At 39.3% G+C, this 22,175-nt stretch overlaps 1 protein-coding gene across 34 annotated transcripts in view; it reads left to right on the top strand.

Annotated features, from left to right (window-relative positions):
• The window catches only part of CAMK2D (calcium/calmodulin dependent protein kinase II delta), a 161,456-nt gene that overhangs the window by 96,049 nt on the left and 43,232 nt on the right, over positions 1-22,175 (top strand). For 27 of the 34 annotated variants that reach the window (XM_065633686.1, XM_065633677.1, XM_065633674.1 and 24 more), the window contains exons 5-9: positions 5,696-5,761; positions 8,354-8,426; positions 14,707-14,809; positions 20,948-21,031; positions 22,058-22,152. In XM_065633686.1, the coding sequence (XP_065489758.1) occupies positions 5,696-5,761; positions 8,354-8,426; positions 14,707-14,809; positions 20,948-21,031; positions 22,058-22,152 (421 nt within the window). Of the gene's footprint in view, positions 1-5,695; positions 5,762-8,353; positions 8,427-9,419; positions 9,493-14,706; positions 14,810-20,947; positions 21,032-22,057; positions 22,153-22,175 lie in introns of those variants that run through there. The other 7 variants (XM_065633690.1, XM_065633691.1, XM_065633689.1 and 4 more) reach the window with 2 other exon arrangements.

Below are 22,175 nucleotides of genomic sequence, written 5' to 3'. Positions count from 1 at the left end.
CCTAGTTTTTCATTCAGGCTAAGAAATTATTACTTTAATGCTCACTAATACTACGTATTAGTGAAACTTCATCTTTTACTGCAGTAAGCATGGTTAGTGGCTTGTTTAAATGCGCGTAAAAGATCTGCCACCAAAAAAAAGCACCATATGAGCTTCTTTGGTATGAAGGCCAAGTACATGCTTTATTTATTTAATTTTTATTCAACAGTAGCCTGACTGTGTTGTAACACTGTCACTCCACCTACACATACCATCATGTCATTATCTTAATGATTTCTTTCAGACTGTGTGGGATTCAGTACTACTGTGTCTTTAGAAATTTCTTTTAGACTGCATCCCACATAAGAACGTGAAGAGTGCTTTTTCTCTGAATAGAAAAAAAAAATCATTGTCACTTTCTATTTTGAATTCTTAATAATCTCTTTTGAATTAATGTCATAGAGATGTCTGCAATCTGGTGGAGAAGCCTGTTGCTTCACTTGCATAGCTCAGTGCTAGCTGTGCTTTTACCTGGTCAAAAAAAGAGATGGATTGCATGAAGTTTCTCACTCCCCTTCCTTTACTGGTTAAGGCAATTGTAGTTAGGGTTTGTGTCTCTCCATCAGCCCATTTCAGTTGCTAGGCACAAATGAGATTGTCTTCAGCATTAATGATGTTAGATGAGTACAAATCCAATCAATTCTGTCAGTATTAATTGCTGTATCTGAATAGAAACAGCTGTAGCACTTGAAGACTCTCTTGTGCAACTCAATGAGATTTGCTTTTTTTCAGTGTCTCTCATTTTTTAATGCACTTGATGAGATGCAACAATTGGTACATTTACAATCCTGGTGTTGCTGTTGAATTCCAAGTGGAGAGACTGTACTGTGTAGGAGAAACAAAGATATGAAGAAAAAAAAAGCCTAATTGCAGAACAATCTTTGCCTAGGATAAGTGCCTGAACCTTTCTTTTTCAGAAGGAGAAAGGTCACAGATAAATGTAAAAAGTATAGGGCCACTGTAATTTTGTAAAACTGCTTCCTCACACCTTCATTTTGAAAGCCATTTAAGAAGTAAGAAAGGTAAGCCAGGAGGAAACAACCCCAGTGTGATCATCAGCAGAGGCTTTTTTAGCTAGATTTGCTAATTTGGGGTTTCCTTTTAAATATCTTCTTATATTTGTAAATTTTCATAATCAGATGAATATCATACATGAAGTGAGTATTTTTGTATGTGTTGTTACAAATGTTTTCAACAAAAAATGTGGCATTTAATGCTGTAAATGCAGTAATTTGTTTTAGTGAATATAGAAGGTCAGTTGAATGGAGTTAGAAGTTCCTTCTTAAGGTACCTCTTCTGAGATTAAATAGAAATAGCATCCTTTGTACTTGGAATCCTTCTGGTTGCCCCCTCTGCAGTTTTTATGAAAGACATATCTGGTGCAGAGGGTCTTATTGTTTCTACATGCTGCTTTTACTTCTTTTGTTTGAACAAACTCATGTGCTTTATTTGTTGCCATTTTAGTATACTTGTGAGACCCACTGGCTTTTAATTTGTACCCTGAAAGCTTGTATCATAAATGCCTTGTCATGAAATAGGACCTCACTGAAGTCGACAATATATCTGTATCAGAAAGGCATTGAGATCCATTTACTTCTCTTTTTAATCTTGTGGGGAGAAAGCAGCTTGGCAGCTCTTTATGTAGCTTTATAGTGCAGGACCAAAGTTTTTGTTCGTGTGTGGTTTTTTTGGTTTGGTTTTTGGGTGTTTTGTGTGCGTGTGTTTGTTTTTTGGGTTTGTTGTGGGGTTTTTTTTAAATTTATTTTATTTTTACTTTTCACCCTCTGCTTTATGATCTTCACTTACATAGTGTATAGCCTACCTGGATATATTTGTAGATCTAACTGTACTGCTAGTTGTCTTCCGAGTTAAGTACACAGACTAGAATCTCTGTATGATTCCCTCTCCGTGTCAATGGTACAATGTATCAGGTTTTCATTATTTTAGCCTAAAAAAAATGTTTTAACAGAAGCAGCAGGCAGGCAGTAGGTAAGTCCTATTTTAATTTCCTTCTGTAATTTGTAAGAATAGTTACATTTATACAGTCCTAAAATTCCATTCAGCCCTTTGAAGGCGACCACGAGGCTGATGTGGCCCCTGGTGAAAATGAGTTGGACACCCCTGCATTAGAGGGTTGTAGAGAGCAGTGAGATCTCCCCTGAGTCTTCTCATCTGAACAGTGAACTAAACCTATTATCTCAGCCTCTCCACATGCCTCCAACTCTGTCTTGGTGGACCTCCGTTAGACAGAGTTCAGTATGTCAATGTCGTTCATGTAGTTCAAGCTCGCAGGGGGACACAGTACTCCAGGTGTGATCTCACGAGTGCCAAATGCAAGGGAAGAATCGCTTCCCTCCACCTGCTGGCTGTTCTCTATCATGATGCAGTTGACCCTTTTTGGTGCAAGGGCACATTGCTCGTGTAAGTCCAATGAGGAAAGGCCACTAACATGGCTGTAACAGTCAGAGGCTCAGAAGATGCAGGCGAGTTCTGGCCCCTCCTTGTCCCCTGCACTACCTTCCTTCTGATAATCGTTCCTAATGTATCCTTCATAGAATGCTCTGAGGTGGAAGGGGCCCACAAGCATCATAGAGTCCAACTCCTGTCCCTACATATGACAACCCCACAGTTCACACCATGTGTCTGAGGACCTTGTCCACTCTCTTCTTGAACACTGTCAGGCTTGGGGCTGTGACACCTCCCTGGGGAGCCTGTTCCAGTGCTCCACCACGCTCTGCGTGAAGAACCTTTTCTTAATGTCCAACCTAAACCTCTCCTGGCACATCTTCCTGCCATTCCCTCGGGTTCTGTCATTGGTCGCCAAAGCAAAGAGTTCGGTGCCTGTCCCTCCTCCTCCCCTTGTGAGGAAGCTGTAACCGCGATGAGGTCTCCTCTTAGTCTCCTCCGGGCTGAACAAACCAAGTGACTTTAGCCACTCCTCATACGGCTTGCTCTCCAAACCCTTCACCAACTTTGTAGCCTCTTCTGGACACTCTTCAGTAGCTTAATATCTTTTTTATCCTGTGGTGCCCAGACCTGCACACAGCGCTCCAGGTGAGGCCACACCAGTGCAGAGTAACAAAGTGACAGAGCTTGGGAATTGTTGATGACTTGTTTCGTTGTCAGTGAAAATCTTCTGCCCTGTTCTTGCTTTTATTTTTCCATCGTTCAACAATGGTTATGAATGCCAAGCAAATGTTTAGTGTCAGCAAATAAGAATGCATATCTCCCTCTTTTTTCTGTGCTTGAGAAGAACAAACATCAGCTTGGTGATCTCTCCCACTGAAACTCACTTTGATGACAAAAGCTTTTTCTTTTCTTTTTTGGCTTGGATCAAAAATGAGTGTTTTAGGGAAGAATAAGATCAAAGGATGTTTTGCTTTTTCATTCATCACAAAGTGAGAATTATTCCTCTTTACCAGAACTGTGGTAGACAAATATATATGCAAAAAGGAGGTATCAAAGACTGTCAAAATATGCATCAATCAAGCATTTTATTTTACAGCAACCAAAGACAGTTTCTGGATGGTAGAAGACAAAAAGAAAAAGAGACTACGAATTAGACAAGCAGCTATTATACCTCCTACAGATTTTATTGCAGACATTTGCACAACATAGTATTCTGTTACCTGAAAGTGATTACTTTCCAAAGTCAGTAAGGTGTGAACTCATAATGATGTAGCCCAAATGTAAATGGAAACACAAAAATGAAGTTTTTAATTGGCCTTCTGAAAGAAAGGAGCTATGCTACTGGTTGAGCACATTATTTCTGTTGTCACCTAATGTGACTGAATAAATGGGTCTACAACAAACTGTTAATGTAGCAATTTGTAAATTAATGTTATTGTTCTGAAGATTCCAAGTATCCTCACTTTAAAATTTTTAATCCTATTAAATTTAATTGTATTCAATAATAATTGTATTTGTTATAGATATTTTAAGCATCCTGTAGCCCACTCTGGCTTTTACTTTTTGGGAATTTATTAGGAGTATAATGTGATATATAAAAATTGACTACATTCATAAACAGTAATGAAATACAAACATTGATCTCCCATCTAGGAATTATTTATGTTGGCATATCAGTAGGTCAAGATTTTGGGAAGCATGCATCCTGCCTGTTGAGGCTGGGTTTAGGTGCTCTGGTGAGGCTGTGCACATGGGTGCTCCACATTGTGTGCATCTTCAGGGCTTGCATCTGTTTGCAGCAGTTCAGTACAGCACCTGAATGAAGATCTGCATTTAGCTGTGAAAGTATGCCAGTGCGTTCCATAAAAGAGAAATGTTAGAGTACTCAAAAGGTTTTCCCGTTTCTTTGAGTCCACTCTCTTGTTGACACAGGCAGCCAAGCATCATGATTCTATGTAAAAGCTCATCAATCTTAATCTTAAAAGTAGAGCACCTGTCTCAGTTACTTTACCAAAAACTGTTCAATTACAGCAGCTTTATGGTTGTTAGAAAACTTCTTCTGATTTTAACTCTGTATTTATTCACAGATACTGTATGCCTATTTATTATTGTAGCAATACTGTCCCTTGCAACTCTCCTCTATGGAGAGTAGAGTTTAAACTCTTTGTCTTCAGTATTTATTTTCATCCCTCTTAAAATTTGTTTTGCCAAGTGAAACTGACTTTTCTTCCCTGAGAAGATAGGATTAGTAGGTGAATGGGTGGCCTTGTAGCCATTTTCTGCTCTCATTCCTGTTGCAATTCCCTGTGCTGAACATGAGTGACCAGAACTGTGTATGATGTGCGGAGGGATTTTACTGCTGTGTGCAAGGACATTGCTGTCACCCTATCTCAGATGCATTCTAAGGCTGTGGCAGCATCCTGCTGGTGACTCATTCTGGACTGGGTTATCTTTGGGTTATAACAAAACAGTTTTATTTCTTTTCAACCACTTCCTGCTAGTAAACTCTTGGTTGTACAATGAAATGCTAAGTATGCAACCACGCACAGTTGCTTCTGTTACTGGTCCTCTGGATTGTTTAGTTCTTCCCTTGTACTATGAATGCCTCTTAAATTATTTTAAGTGGTAATTTCACTGAACTAGTCTCACTTGCTTGACAAAGGAAAATTTTCTGGTTAAAAATCTGCCATTGAACTGATTAAGGTACTCTGCTTCTACTGATATCCCAACTCAGTAATGCTCTTTCCAGCAAAAGCACAAAAAGCAAGCCCAGTCTGGCACATGGGTACACCTCTGTTATGTTTTGACCTACACTTAAAGACTCTTTTCTGTTGTTAGAATTATTGTATTATTCTTTCTTACGTCTCTCATACGTTGCAGTTCTCAGTTTATCATGAAGTGTTCTGATCTTCAGCCACAATTTTTCTTGCTGGTCAGTTCCCTTTATTCTTGTAGCTTTACTACTTACTCTTGACATCCTTAACTGATGTGTGGCATCTTGCCCAATAAACTGTTACTCCTTGCTTTTATTTTCCAGTTATGATTCCTTTTCTACCACATCCTTTGAATTCATGTAATAATTTGGATGGACAAACCTAATGCTTTAGATCTGTCACCTTCCTGGTCAAGACCTCTAGCATTTCTGTACAAATATTTCAGTTATTCTTCTCTGACATCTCCCTGTCAAGCTAATTTAAAATGCACATTTTTACTTCTGAAATCCTTCCCACCTTGCTTTTTCTAACAGAGTCACTGGAGGTGAACTGTTTGAAGATATAGTTGCAAGAGAATATTACAGTGAAGCAGATGCCAGGTAAGTACTTTGGTTTTCTAATGTTGCCTTTGATAAGTCTAGAATAGTTACTTAAATTTCTCATGGTGTTTGGCATCAGTTTCACTAGCAGAGTCTCTGAGACTCAAGGATTTCTCCTGGAGTTCTCTTAGATTTGGAAGGCCACGGTTTGGGGTTTTGAGCTCATGACTGTGTGGTGGAGAACTCATGAAATCTTGCTGTTTGCTGATCTGAAAAAGCTGAAATTGGATCTGTTTGTTAAAATCTTTGTAAACTTGTGAAGTTGGTAAAATCTTACCCAGTTTTTTCCTCTGCAAACTGGACATAACATTTCAGCTATCTCATCTAGGGATTCTTACATTTGCTGATCAAAGTTTGAAATATATGTTGGTCTTGAAATAATTTTACCATAAATATAATTTTTGTTCTTGGTCTAGAATTACTAATTTCCTTTTCATATTTAAACATTTTCATTGCATTTCATCAATAAGCAATTATACTGTGCATCTCATAGTCTGAGCTCAAATTTGAAATCTCTAGTAATTTCCTGCAAGTGCTTGTTGAAAAACTTGAAGAATAAGTTGAAGATTATAATAATTCGCATGCTGACGTAAAGTATAAGGACCATTTTTCCATTTCAGAATCTGTTTGCCCTCATATAATAATAAATTTTAAATATGTCATGATGAATCTCCAACATTGTGATCGATTACTTTAAAGAAAATATGTTCTGCCACTATACTGTTAACATAAAATTTATCTCTAAGTAAATTTAAAGAATCGTCATGTTTTTGTGTGTTCATAGTCACACACCACCATTGATACATATTTAGTACATATAATTCAATTATTCCTTTACATTTGGAATTAATTTGCAGATGACTGGAAAGCATTAACTTTCCCTAACAACAGTGGTAGGATAATAACCAACAACCAGAAGTTACTCTGAATATTAGGAAGCTTCTACTGCTTATTGCTCTTACTAATATCTGTAGGAATATTAGAAACATCATTACTTTAAGCATTTAAATGCGGAACAACACATAACAAAACACACCGTAGAAGCAAAAGCAAAATGAGTAATTTGGATGGGCTGGAAGGAGAGGCGCTATGTTTAAAAGATTTTTTAAATATTTTTTTTGCCTGCTCTGATTCAAGTAAAATTTCTAATATTGATGCCAAAGGCCAGCATATGGTGTCATCGCGTGGTTTTAAGATTATTGTGATTTAAAAGGGAAAAATGCAATTATTTTTTTCTGTTCTAGAATTATGACATATTGGAAGGGGATGTGCATATATATATATATATATATAAGATATACATATGCATTTTTTATGTTCAGTAAAAACTTAACCAAAGAAGTAAAATATCTAGTTATAATGCATCTCTGTATTTTTATATATTTTTATATATATTTGTTGTGTGTATATGTGTGTATATATATCTATATATATAGTGCGTGTGTGTGTTTATATCCCTATAGAAATAGTTGTTGGACTTAATAGTTGCATATCCTAGGAGTGTAATACGAGTCTGCTCCTGCAAGCCCTTACTCATGCAAGTAGTCTTTGTCCATACAAGCAGTTCAGTGCGTCGGGAACTACTCGCATAAGAAAGGGTTTTCAGGCTTGGGCTCCCAATTACTGATTTATGACCATTCCTTCTGAATTCCATGGTCAAAATGTTTTGGATGGGCAGTATCAAACCCTTGGCCCTTGACTATACTATTATTATTTATGGTCACTGACTTCTGCCACAAGGATATCTTAAAAAAAATACTGATAAGCTCTTGTGCTCAAAAACATCTGAAAAGTTGCAGTGCTATAAAAAATAGATATCTCAGCTGTGCTTTTTCGCACCATAGGCTGGCCAAAACTTGCAAACCTGGGCATGGAAAAATAGGTGCTAGTTAAATTATTTAAAGCACCAAAATAAAACATTTTTCTACATTTTTAATGTGGATTTCCATTTCATGAGTGACCCCTAACTAAACTCATGCTTGACAATATTTTAAATGAAAATGCATGCCACCTTTTTGAATAACTTGGCTTTATTCAACTAAGAGTTTTTAAGAAAGCATTAGATTCAAAATGCGAAATGTTCTGCCTTTTTTCGCTTTTGACTTTTTTTGTTGCATTTGTTTTTTGTATATCATTTCTGAACATCTTCTTGTTTCAGCACTAGTTGTAACATTAACTTCACTGTATTTTTTAAAAAAAAACCAAAACATCACTGATTGTTTTATTGCCTCCACTTTATTTTTCCTATAGCAGTTTTTGGAAACTAGAAAAAGCTTCCATATTGCTGACTGAAAATACAATCTAATGATTCTCTATCATAGATGTTGTATGTTCCATGTTATATGTCTCTTTTGGTTTTGCGTTGGGGTTTTTTCATTTTGTTTTGCTTTGGTTCTTGGCTGTGTTAGAGCTGGAAAAGTCTATATTCGACATTGTTTTGTTCCAGTTCAATGTGCAATCAAGAGTTGTCAGGAGGTGTGAAATTGGTTTTGTTCTTTATAATTTTTTTAAGTTTTATTTTTATTTTGTATTTAATGTGATTATGTGCCTTTAAAATGTTCTCCCTTCCATTCTGCCCTTGTATCTTTGCAGTCATTGTATACAGCAGATTCTAGAAAGTGTTAATCATTGTCATCTAAATGGCATAGTTCACAGAGACCTGAAGGTCAGTATCTGGTGCCCATCAATTGGATACAAGAGTTTTGGGGTTTTTTTCCACTGGGTAGGGGCAGAGGGTGGGTTGTCTGCAATGTTTCCTTGCCTATCCTACTCACCCTCAAAACAACTAGACAAACAAATAATGCATGACGCCTCTTTCCAGTTTGCAAGTCTACAGGCCTAATATACATCATGGCAAAAGGGGGAATGGTTGCCAAAAAAATTGTATCCTTCCAAGGTGCTGGATTTATCCCATGCTGTCGAACGTGTCTGTTATGCTGTTCCGGGTGTCCATGTATCGCTGTGTATGCACATGGAGGTGAACTTTGGCTGTGATGTATGTCAGCTTGCAGATTTAAACGCCACTTCTGTTCTGAGACCCTGGGTTGCAGTAGCAGAACAGCCGGTCGCACACTGCTGCATTAGAGTATGACGAACCCTCAGGCAAGTGATGCTAATTGCCGACTAAATTGGACCGGGAGCAGTTAATAATTTACCTAAAACACCTCGCTTGGAGTGGGGTTGTTACCTCAACGCCGCTACAATTTCTCACGCCTCTGAGAGAGCTCTCAGTAAAGGAAAGGAGGAGAAAGCCCAGAGGATGCCAGATATTTAATACGACCCCGTCAATGAATTCCTGGCAAAATTTGTATGCTTTTCGAAGGTTTAACTTTAAAAAATGGTCATTAAAACCAAACCAAAACAAAAACAAAACCACCAACCAAACAAAAAAGGCAAAACAAAAAAACCCAAACACCGCTACCCAAAACCCCACGTTAAATTAAAGCCACGGCAAAGCCGCCCCCCCGCAGGTGCTGGCGGGTCCCCCCGCGGCGCTGCCTGAGGCCGTCGTGCTCTGAGCGGCGCGGGCGGCGCGGGCCGGGGAGCGCGGCCCCCCCGGGTCCCGCCGCCGCCGCCGCCCCGGCCCCGGCTGCGGGCGGGCGTGCGGGCCGCGGGTGCACGCTTGGAACTAACACGCGCCCCTGGTGTTTGCATGCAGTCATTGCATTCAGCAGATCCTGGAGGCTGTGCTACACTGCCATCAGATGGGCGTAGTCCATCGCGACCTCAAGGTGAGTGCTGCTGCCCCGCCGGGCCCTCCCCAGCCGGAGCCTCCGCCCCGGCGGCGCTCCGCCGTCCTGCAGCGGAGAGCAGCAAGCCCGAGCAAAACGGAGCCTTGATCAGTGCGAATGGAAACGGGTTTCTTTTTATTTTTCCTTTTTTTCTTTTTTTAAACTTTGCTTCACCTGTGCACAAGGACAGACTGCTAGCGTTGGCTAGAGAAAATCCACTCAAGGTTTGCCAGTGCCTAGCTCTCCAGATCTGGGCTGTGAAGACAGCCATCAGAGTCTGCTGGCACATGTTGTCAGTACGAGGGAGAACCTCGAAAGCTCATCCAGTCCAATCCCCCTGCCGGAGCAGGAACACCCAGATGAGGTTACACAGGAAGGCGTCCAGGCGGGTTTGAATGTCTCTAGAGAAGGAGACTCCACAACCTCCCTGGGCAGCCTGTTCCAGTGTTCTGTCACCCTCACTGTGAAGAAGTTTCTTCTCAAATTTAAGTGGAACCTCTTGTGTTCCAGTTTGTACCCATTGCCCCTTGTCTTATCATTGGTTGTCACCGAGAAGAGCCTGGCTCCATCCTCGTGACACTCACTCTTTGCAAATTTATAAACATTAATGAGGTCATCCCTCACAACAGTTGCTTTTCGAGCATTTGGTGTGTTGGTTGAGAACACCATCTTCCTCTTTGTCATCCAGAGCTTTTGGGGCAGGGTGTGGGAGGAACTTTCAGTCTCTTCTCGCGTAACTTGGAGCACTTCTGGGAAGCTCACTAACGTTTGCACGTCACACGTGTTAGTGACAGAAGGCCAACTGCCAGGAGATTGCTGGCACAAAGACCTCTCTCTCCTCCAGATGGCTGGGCAACAGGACATCTTTAGAAAGTGGGATTTCCTACAGTGTCCTCACCATGGTCACCTGTGGGGTTGAGTTCCTTCCAGATAAATTGGGATTAGATTAAATTGGGATAGAAACTTCAGAAAGAAAACTCCTGTGTTGAGAAAAGCATTAGTTCTTTCTTAACGATATACATATCCAAATGGCTGGAGACATCTGCTGTGGAAATGATCCCTGCATTTAAAGTGTATTAGCATGGAAAGAAACAAGAAAAGTTCATTTTCTTTTGCTTGGAAGCTCAGTGACAAGTCTGTCTCTCAAAGCTGGTAGTGAACTAGCCTTGTGGACAAGGGAGAGGACTTAATTTGGGCACTTGGGCTTCAAGATCCTCAAGTAAGAAAAGGTTGTTAATTTTGAAATCAAATGGAAGTGCACTGTCTGAAATATCAGATCCGTTAGAGGCAGAGAAAAAATGGCATGTGGGCAAAGGCACTGAAATACACTAATTCCTTCTCATACAGCTTCTCTGTCTCTTATTTTCCTTTCTGAATGAATTATGGGGAGCAGGAATTTCCTCCCAGGAGAGGAGTTTTCTAGTGGTTATCACTAGTAATAAAGTTGGAATGAGAATGCCGTCATCTTTCTTACCATCCTTCATTCCCAAATAAACGACTGTAATTGTCTGAATTTATAAAGTCTCTGTTGTTGTCCCGTGTGAGCATAAAGGGTTACGCTCTGAAAGTTCAGAGGGCTTGGTGGATTTCAAAGACAGATACAAAATTGTCTACCCATTTTGCGCTTCTGGATTCTCCCGCGTCACGGTTATATAACATGAGACTGACAAGTCTCTATCCAACATATAAATCTTGCATGGCAGCTGGATAACATGGAACAAGTTTAAATGAAAGAATGTCAAATTTGTCCAGCTGCTCCAGCAATTCCTGCTCTCACCGTACATTCAATATATGCTTCTAGGGTAAAAAACAATTGAAAAAAAAAAGGATTGTAGCCATGCAAGCTGACAATAAGGAATGCTTTCTAGTACTTTTCATACATTCACACAAAAGAACTTCTTTAGAAACGCATTAAATCCAGCTGTTCCCTGCTCCAGACCATGTGTGGATTTGTTACTCTGGCAGATCCAGGATGAATTGGAAAAACAGTGTGAGAAATAACGTTTCTGCCAAGCTGTAGTACCCAGTTTCATTTCTGAAAGTGAAAACTTCAGGAAACAGAAAACTGTCCATCTTCAGTTACTACTTTGTGGCAAAAGAAAAAAAAAAATAAAGTGAAATGAAAGACTGGTGAAATCCCAGCAGAACTCTCTGTGCTGAAAAGAAGATGTCAAGGCCTAAGACCAGAACTGTGGGACAGGTAGGAGATGGTTCTGGCCTGGCATGGATCCTTAAACCGCAAAACTTCTGGTTTTGTTTTTCCCCCAATAACTCAGACCACAGTTTGATGGCATGTTTGGTGGCGGGGAGAGCAAAGAAAGGAGGAGATTTTGGACACTCATATTGTTTATCTTCCCTTTTAGCATAACTTAATAGCAACAGGAGAGGAGCTTTTGCAGCCTCTTATGATCTGCAGAAGTGCTTGTTGCTGCTCTGTTGTAATCCTTGGTATAAGTCAGAATGGTGGTGGATCCTAGATCCAGAAAAAAATAACCCATTAGTGGCCATCTGTCTTTAAGAGGTGGAACAAGTGCACTTCCATGTAGGAATTTCAGTTTTTGGCAGTCAGCAGCATTGCTACTTTTGTGAAACTCTACAATTATGACACTCTTGTGTTCCCCGTTGAAGTTAAATTAAAAACAAACAAACAAAAAAGGCAAAAAGTTGATGTTCTAATTATATTTGAGGAAAAATACACAGAGGCATAAGTACTTGATCTCTAAGAATTAAAGACCTTTTGAAAAGTAAGGTGTAAATCATGTTAATTTATTTGCAAGTAATTTTAGTAGCTAATACTGCCATTCTACACGCTTGACTACAGCCAGTCTATGGGTAACATAAGGTGACATTCTTGAATCCAAAGTATGAGTTGTGAGTGGCCTGTGCTGGTTGTTAATGTTTCCCAAGTAATTGCAGTCATTCTAAGTTCACACATGATAATTATCTAGTGTGCCTCTTGTGATTCTGAAATGACAGCAGCTCGTTGTTTAGGTGTGTAGTCCCACACAACATCGCTCAAAAGGCTGCTGCCTTTGGCCTAGGAGTGAATTGGGAAATCTGCTTCAGCTTCTGTTGAAACATATTCTCCTATGACAATGGTATTTCTGCTGAACACTTTGTTTGGCAGAGTAAAGATACATAATGGAATTTAAAAAAAAAAAAAAATCCCAAAAAGGAGGAAAAAAATAACCTCACAACCAAAAAACCCAGCAGCAGAAAACACAAAGCTGCTGTTTTGAATGGAAATGTTGAATGTGTTGCAAAGTGATATGGGCTTGGTAGATCAACCAAGTGGGCGAGGCATTTCAGTGCTTTGGGATTGCTGAAGGTCACGACCAAATAGGATCATCCATTGCTTTAAGAGGTTTATATAAGAAGTGCATTCCAGGAAGTAATTACTGTAAACTTCTCTCACTCTGACAGGAAACCTTCAAGAACTATGTGACTGTATGTTGAAATTAGGGTAGTTTAATGACAGGCGATGTGACACGACTTACGTCAGTGTTGATGAACCTAGAGAAGAGTCCTCAGCTATTTGGTTCGTGTTTGATATGATGTAGTTGAAGCAGTTCCTGATAATTTAGGTGAATATAAAGGTTGTATTTTATTCTGAGAGACCTTTTAAAATGTGGAAATACAAGGTTAATCAAGTAAGTATTGATGAAAGGTTTTTAGTAGGCTTTTCTATGACATAGCAACAAAGGGATGAGTGAGAGAATAGTGTTTGTAATTTGCTGAAAAAATGTTCATTTACTGAGAGGGTGGAAAAAAACCACCTTTAGGCTAAAGGGTTTGTCTAGGCCAGTTGTATTATTAATTAATGGAAGTATCACAGTGGTTGTGATCTTAATTACGCTCAAGCATATATTGCCAGATATTTGACAGATGCATTAAAGTTAGCCTTTGCTGAAAGAAGATTGTGATCTGAATTGTTTCCAGGCTTAGTACCTGCGTGGGATTAACTGTATTCACATATGTAGTTGCTTGGAAGCCTGTATGATTTAAAATGAAATATACATTTAAGAGTTTGCAGGATTGGGTCCCCAGTGCCACACTGGATATATGGAATCCCTGTGTGATAGATCACTACAAAAATTGCTTCTGGAAGAATCACAGCCATACCCTTGAAAATGAGGTTTTTTTATAATGTACATGTAGCACAAAACCTTTTTTAATAACAGTGGAAATAAAAATGAAAGAAATAGCCAGAAAATACTATAAAGGTCACGCTTGCCTGAAATAATCTGTTGAATTCTACAGTATTTTTAAGTTTTGGGAGTTTGGTGGGGGTTTTTTTGGTGGTGGGGATTTTTTTTTTGTTGTTTGGTTTGGTTTGGGTTTTTTGGGGGGGTGGTGGTGGCTTTGTTTTGTGGTGGTTTTTTGTTTGGGTTTTTTTTGTTTTGTTTTAATTAAGGTTCATAGAATAAAGTTATCTTTGGACAATTTGCATTTGGTGTATTTGCTAAATGAAATTAAAGGGATACATTGTAAACAGTAGAATGAACACCATTGTTAATATTTAAATCCTTTACTTTTAATTGCGTGAGCATACTGTAGCATTTGATTTCAGATGTGACCGACATACTCTAGAAAAAGCAAAGTGGGAACTTTTGCAGACTTACGCTGTTATTTGTAATAGGTTCTCTGAAAGCACAAATGTGGGCATGCTGTTTTGCTGAAAGATTTGCAATGTAAATACACCTGCCCTTTAAATACAAATATAATAATACAGCTGTTATTGTTAAACTGTCATGGAAAACATATTTATGTTTGATGGTTACAGATGACTAATCCTGCAAACTGCATAGGTTGGACTAGTAATCAAAGAATACATGTCTTTTGGGGTTTTTCTGCGGCATTTTTTCCTTGTAATGAACTCTTAGGAGTCTCTGAATTAGCCTGTCACACAAACGGGTGTCGCGGTTCCGTATGACCACTCTGGCTGACCTCTTTCTCTAGCAGACCTGCACACTGTCTTTAGTCTTGTTGTCACGGGATTGTGAAGACTGTTTAGAGGCTCGGTGGTTCTTTCCAAGTAGGAATGGAAAGCGCAATTTTTGCATTTTTATGGAGAAAACTTATGGGTTTTTTTTATCTTTTTCACTAAGTGTTTTTTCTTTTCCAGACTACCTTAACTAAAAAAAAAAGGTGACAGCCTGTCTAAAATATATTTACTTATCTTTTAATCTCAATTTTTTCTCTCTCTGAATAAAGCCTGAGAACTTACTTTTAGCTAGCAAATCCAAGGGAGCAGCAGTAAAGCTGGCAGACTTTGGATTGGCTATAGAAGTCCAAGGAGAACAACAGGCTTGGTTTGGTAAGTAAATATTTTTTCATTTCTCTCACCATTTATTCAGTGTTTCCATTGAGCCTCCCAAACGGCCCTAAAACATGCAGCTGTGTGGCTACTTGATATGTAGCATTAAGGGGTATTTTGTTCATCGTTCGGTCTCTACAGCTGGCTACGCTTTAGACCTTTTTCTCCATGAAGAACGTTATCTGTAATTCTCACCAAATTAAGCAGAGCTTGGCAGCAGACCTTGTTTGTTTCAAACAGAAAAAAAGAAAGAAACAAGCAAACACTTCAAGATTGACCGATGGCTACATTTCCAAATCTCAGGGCTCACTTAGACGAGAAGAGGTTCTGCCTCACAGCCTCCTCTTCACTAGCAAAGCTAAATCACCTTACCAAACAAACATAAAATAAATGGCAAAAGTCTCTTCTTTTAGCACAACTGTATTCATACTAGAGATTTGGCCAGCACAGCAGTACTGGTATGGGGTAGGACAGAGGGAGAGGGTATTTAAATTCATGCTTCTAGTAAACAGAGCTTTGCAAATGCTCCTTTTGCATGTAGTCTAAGTGCCATCGACATTTCTTGACCCTGAAATTAAGGTTTCCTGATTCCTGGCTTGTCCTGGACTTTGTCAGCCTCTAAGTTTGACTGAGACGTAGGTGCACACAAGCCCCTTCTCCCCACTTTCCCCTGTGTATCTAAAAAAATGAAATAATGAGTGTAGAGCCTGGGTGACTAAGACCTTAGGTTAATACCTCCAAGTGTACCTGCCTAGTCATCAGAACATTTTGTCTGAACAGTTGTCTGTCACCTGGAAATACCTGAAACTTTTCTTCTGAAGCACTTTGGAATGTGACTTGAATGTAAAAAAGAAACAAAACACAAGAGGTTTGAATACCTAAGACTGTGCACCAGGGATGTCCAACTCATTTTCACCGGGGGCCACATCAGCCTCATGGTTGCCTTCAAAGGGCCGAGTGTAATTTTAGGACTGTATAAATGTAACTACTCCTACATTTTTACAGTCCTAAAATTCTATTTGGCCCTTTGAAGGCAACCGCAAGGCTGATGTGGCCCCTGGTGAAAGTGAGTTGGACATCCCTGCCGTAGACAGTTATCCAGACCAGATAACAGTGCAAGTTATCTGTCCCAGTTGCTTATATTGCTGTCCCAGAGGTGACTGCTCCTTCATACCTGCAAGTAAAACTGTTCATAAAACCCACTTTGACCCACTGACATCAAAATAAGCTGGTTTATTAAAAATGTACAATTGTTAATATGTAAGCAATTCAAGTAGTAGATCATGGAGAGCATAAATCCAGGAAGGTAAAGGGTGGTTAAAAGTTTCAGGAATCTTGCACCATAGTCTGGAAAGGATTGTCTATCCACAGCTTACAAACATCTTCTGAAGTTGGGATGGGAGTTTCTCAGCCACTTTAGTGATTTTGAAAACATTATTTTCATCTGGAAGGAACCAAGAGTAAGCTTGCTTGATGGTGAAAGTGACAAAGATGTATCAGAATGTGGAAGCAAACTCTGTGTGTACACACAGCCATCAGGAGGGAGCACGTTCTGTGCTTCAGACCTGCTCCTGAAATGGTGGAACAGGGGGCTTGTCTGCCCTCCTGAAGATGGCACTTGACAGTGTAACCAGGTCTCCAGAATCAATACATAGAATATATCTTTGTGTCCTATACAATGCTCTGCTTCAGGTTACAAGAAAAGGATGGGGTTAGTGAGTTAAATATTACTCACTTCTCTCCAGTTTCACTAAACTATTCCTTTTTTTTGTTCATTTAACGAAATGCTAATTGCAGATTGTTTGTTACAGTTTTAATACTGGTCATTTTAAGTAACAGGACATATACAAAAGTGATGTGTCTATCTGACATACCATCCTCTTTGAATAGATACGAAGCACAGGACAAAAGTTATTGTAAATCCCAGGAGGAAAAAATACAGAATAAAATATTTATATCAGCTACGTCTTCTCACAGCGGCTAGAAGGTGCAGTTTAAAACTGAACAAAGTCATTGTGAGCTTGCTGTCAAAGCTTAGAATAAAAGCACAAAGGATTTTGTGCAGGCAGTGCGTTGAGAGTGTTTGAAATCTAGGATATAACTACATGTGGATGCATAGGCAGTACTGTGGGACATATGTTGGTAGCTTTATAAGCTTGCCTGTTGTTGTAAATCCCAGCCTTAATATAAATGGATTTCAATAATCCACAAAAGACAGAGGGGATTGCTCTTGCACATTAACAAACAGCCCAGTACAAAAGCAGTGGAATAGAAATAAGAAAAAACACAAGCGATTTGTTATAATGACAAAAGTATCAAGTAAACAGGAAGCATCTCAAGAAAAAATCAGAATGAACTTGACTTCAGGGATGTTTTCTCATACATCTGTGTGGATGCAGATGATGCACAGGAGGTTGCAGTTCCCTGTAAATCTTGTACATTATTATTTGGTTCTTGTGAACTGCTTGGTTTAGACTCGTGGCATCATGAGGACTGGCTTGCTGAACTTGGTAGGAAGGAAGGTGAACAGAATGTCTTCAAAATACATACGTAAGGAAGAGATAAGCTGGCAGCAAGATAATAGAAAGTAGTCTAATGTGGCGCTTTTTTGGGGAGGGGGAGGAGGGGAGTGGTATTCAGTACGTCTAGTGGATTCTGTACCTTTTCTGGAACTTCCTCTGCAAAACCTTTCAGTCTGAGGGCTTTCCTTCAGCTTCTTATTACTGCTTTAACAAGGCAAAACATGAACTCTGATGTTCTCGAAGTTTTAAACTTTGTTGCTCCCTTCCAGATTATTTTTCAGCTTTCTACTGGATTCTGCAGCACTTAGTGACTCATGGCATGCTCCGATTCTAATTATAGCTCTGCATCAGTATGTTTGTATTTTTTTCCTTTTTTTTTCCTTTTTTTGGGGGGGGGGGTGTAGTCCTCAGGTATGATGGTTGCTTTTCTGCTTAAACCGTGGCTACGGCTCAGCAGGAAGCCGGCCAGAGCTCTCTGTGTTTGGATACAATGGGATACTTCCCTGGTTTGCGTATTTGTAAAACAAACCTATTCCTTGCCTGTTTGTAGAAAGTGTCACAGTTGAAACACCCCACCCTGCCAGCAGGTGTTTAATACACAGGGAAAGCGTCAGACACTCCTGGCTGACCCCGCAGGTGACTCACTGTGCCTCGCTCAAGTCTGTGGAAGGGCTGCAGTTAACCCGCTGGTAGCTAGATTTAGCCCTAGTTCCATCTCAAATTAAGTCCAACCCTGCAACTAGGACTAAAATATTCACCACTTAAGTCATCTGAGTAGCCGCACCGAAGTAGTTTGCTATTCACATTACATTTATGTTGTGTACAGTTAGTCTTTTGGATCCAGCTGTGCAGGAAGAAAAGGCTGCTGCCCATATCTGCTCTCAGCTGCTTGCTCTTGCCCCTTGCTGCTGCCTTTTCCAGGTCTTCCCACCAGACTGCTCATTTTAATTTTTATTATTGAGTCAAAGGGAGGTGTGTTAGCAAAGATGTACAACTTACACTATTTAAACTAACATGGTTTATTCTGTCGTTTTATTTTGGACTCCTTGCATGGGTGATGCTTAGAGGCTGTAAGTCTAGCAGGGGGGTGATGAAAACATAAGGCATAAAGCAGTAATGTCTTCTGCTGTGTGCTTAAGATGCATCTCTTTACGTTAACTTAGTTTTATATTGTGGGATTATAGTTAACCTTCAATCCAGGTTTGACTCAAGAGACGTGCTCACCATTTATGAAGTATATATTTAATCTTTGCATAAGAGTGTTTTGAGACTGTAAGCTATTTAAGCTGAGTAACATGCCATGGCGTGTACCCATTTACCACTGAACTCAACAGAGCACAGTGTTTGTCTTGTGCCTCTGGACACTTATTTAAATCATATGATGATAGGTGTACAAGGTGATGTAGTCTTTTCTAGACACGCTACCGTCACAAACAGTTTCCAGCTTTGCGAGTTGTTTTAGCTAAAATAAATACTATTTTAGCAATAGTTTTCTGAAAAGTACACACTCATATTTGCATGGGGGTCCTTCTGACTAGTTACAGAATTACCTGATAAATAACAGTTAACAACTTCAGTACATTTTTTCTTTTTCACGGAAATCATGACTGTTTGCTGCTTTAAACAACTTCATAATAGGTACTAAAACCATAGCAATTATTTCTGTTTAGACCTATTCCGTATCCACACCAAGAGGTAAAGTTAGCTAAGTACTGTATTTTATTTTCCATTTTCAAGTGAGGCATAATAATATTTATTGGGGCTGTGGTAAGTTTGAAAGTCAAGACAACTTTATGCCCCTCTAAAATGAACAAAACTATTCATGTAGAGCACTACAGCCAAGAAAAGATACAAAACATCACTATATTTAAAGCTACTTAGAACATATATTTTTCAGCTTCTCAAAGGAGCTTAAGATATGTTTCCTGTATGATAGTGCTCTTTAACAATTCATGGGTCTCATATCAGGAGACTGCAAAAAACAAGTTTATTTTTCATTAAAATATTTTAGCTATATTCTCAGTAGAATACACAGAATATGTTCCTTCACTTCCTCCTCCCACCCTCAAATGATTGCCAGCTGCAGAGCAAAGGTTTCCTTTTTCTGTAGCTGTACGCTTTATACGTTATCACTGTCTCTCATAAGTTTTGTGGAATCCAGTGTGGAATTTCAGAAATGACACATGGTCTTCCATGAAAGCCATCCAACTCTCACCTTTCAAGAATTCCTAAGCATTTATTTTAGGCAAAGATGCTTGAAAGAACTGGCATACTAATTGAAATGGTACAGGATGTTATTGGTCATTAAGTTTTTATCAATTACAGTGCCCTAAGAAAAGTCAACATTTTATACCCGCGTTTTGCATTTCTCCTAAAAGAAAGCAGCACTGCTGGTAATGAATAAAAAATGAAGAACATATACATTTTAAAGGCTAGATTACTTCAGGCATGCTTTTCGTGAACTTTTGTAAGGAGGTTTCCAGAAGTGAAATGACTTCAAGAAAATGAATTTTGCAGTGGAAAGATTGTATTAGAAGTAGCTGTCAGAAATACGAACAGCAAAGGCTGTAAGAAAGCTGAGCCCTGAGTTTGTGGTCTTCAGACTAAGTACTAGCCAGCTGTGCTCTTGTGAAAGCTAATCCTGAACATCTCTGAACATTTATTTTGCCACCACCTGGCATTGACTGAATTGAGTTTCCACTTCTGTGCAAAGAAATTTGAACAGTGTTTTTACTTTCTTTTTTTCTTCTAAATGAGAGGTCTCTCCATACATGAGCTTTTCTGAACTCTAGCCCTGCGTGGTGTTTACTCAGAAATGTACCATCCCCTAAGACTGAGTAGAAATCTTTAAATGCTCCTTAGGGTACTGTAGCTTAGCTGCCCCTCTGTTTTGTTAATTAGTTCCCCTTAATTGTGAGTGGAAGTACTTTGTGTATGATAACAGTCTTCAAAGCTGACAGCTGATGGACTCCCAGAAATCCTGTGCAAGTCACGTTTACAGTCTTCATTTTTAGAGTTTGGAACTATTTTTAGATTGACTAAATTAGGCTATTGTTAAAAAAAAACCCACAGTAAGAGTCTTTGGCATTCCTGGTGTCCATTTTCTGTGTTTCAATTAGTATCTCCAAGGGGAATCACTCAGATCATGTTTCCCACGCTTCCTCTGCTTACTTTTTTGACTTTGACGCTGAGCCAGATGCATTTGCACCTCGGTACTGGATGTTTCACTACATCTTACAGTAGTGCAGAAGACATGAATGAAATTTTGTCAGCTATCTGGTAGTCCGTCTGGAAACCTTCCACTGTTGCACTGTCACCAGATCCTTGACACCAGTGTTGCATCTGGAGTGCTGGTGTAGATGGGCAACCAGCCGGCTTTTTGCTGTCCTCTTGAGTCTACCAGACATGGCAGAAGGGAACCTGCCAAGACTCCATAAGTGTTCCCATTAGTGTTACTTCTAGGCGATTCACCCTAAAAGACAAAGTTCAAAATGAAGTTGTTAGTGGTTGATGGCTTGGCAAATAATGTTCTGTGTCTTGTGGGCTGAGATGAGAATCACCTGAGTTTTGCAGAGCATGTACAGCTGTTGAGAATACTTGACTTGCCTTTTGACAGGGTTTGCTGGTACTCCAGGATACCTTTCTCCAGAAGTCTTACGAAAAGATCCTTATGGAAAACCTGTGGATATGTGGGCATGTGGTAAGAAATTATTGTGAAAGACAGTGTTCAGTCCGCCATAAAGTATTTTGAGGGAGAGAGATGATATCCAAAATATTAGTACATTATATTCTGCATCAGATAATTTGTGTTTAGTAAAATTCAGGATTAATTTTAGAAGATTGGATTTTTTGTTATTCTACCAGCTTCATTTTATTATTGCTGTTTGTGAAGGTGTGTTATTGTGGCATTCTTGGACATGTCTACACAACATACTTTCACAAAGTATTAAAAAAAATAGATGCAGGCACATGATACCTAACTATTTAGAAAACCAAACAGTTCATGCTATGAGCTGGGCCTTAGTTTTGGTTCACCAGCAGCCTAAAATCTGGTCTGACCAATATACCAGAACTGCAGTTTTAAACTGTGAAACTAAATGTTTTATGAACAGAGCATTACTTTATTGTCCAGTTCTTGAAACAGTGTAGTTTATGGTGCTGCCAAGTGGCAGCTCCCTGCCTGAGAACAATTGGTGGTTTCCTTATTTTACTTCTACCCACGCTTATTTTGTTGTATTAATGAAAGCACTTTTCTGTAGTCATAGTGAATCATCTCTGTAAAACGAGCAGATGGACTTTTTAATTTCCTATTGACCATATATTTATACAGATAAATTGAGTTGCCCAAATTTTCTTTGCAGGAGATTAGTTAAAACACAAGGTTACAGGTACCAGTACAAGGTCATAGTAAAAACAGAACTAAAAAAATGTGTTTTCCTACAACATCCATGATCATTGAAAAGTACAAATTATTTCTCCAGGCAGCTAGATATATTCAGTGCTCCTGATCTGATGATGTGTCAAATATTCGTTCTTGCCCAAACTCTGCATAAGAGGCTATCTTGTGAACACTACATTTACTATTTTCTCCACTATGACTAGGCAGTGTTTTTCAGTAGCTAGGATAATACTATTGAGCCATTTGTTTGTGTGGTTGTCAGATACAAAATGAATTTCTGGGGTTTGTTTCTTGAAATCACTTAATTCTACTGTGAATTTTCTGCAGGTGTCATTCTGTATATTCTCCTGGTGGGATATCCTCCTTTCTGGGATGAAGACCAGCACAGGCTTTACCAGCAGATCAAGGCTGGTGCTTATGATGTATGTGCCGTACTCTGTCTATC

The sequence above is a fragment of the Caloenas nicobarica genome, chromosome 4, assembly GCF_036013445.1.
Source record: "Caloenas nicobarica isolate bCalNic1 chromosome 4, bCalNic1.hap1, whole genome shotgun sequence".
NCBI classification, from domain to species: Eukaryota; Metazoa; Chordata; class Aves; order Columbiformes; family Columbidae; genus Caloenas; species Caloenas nicobarica.
Note: the sequence above shows the minus strand (reverse complement) of the source record. Positions and strands in the feature narration are given on the sequence as shown.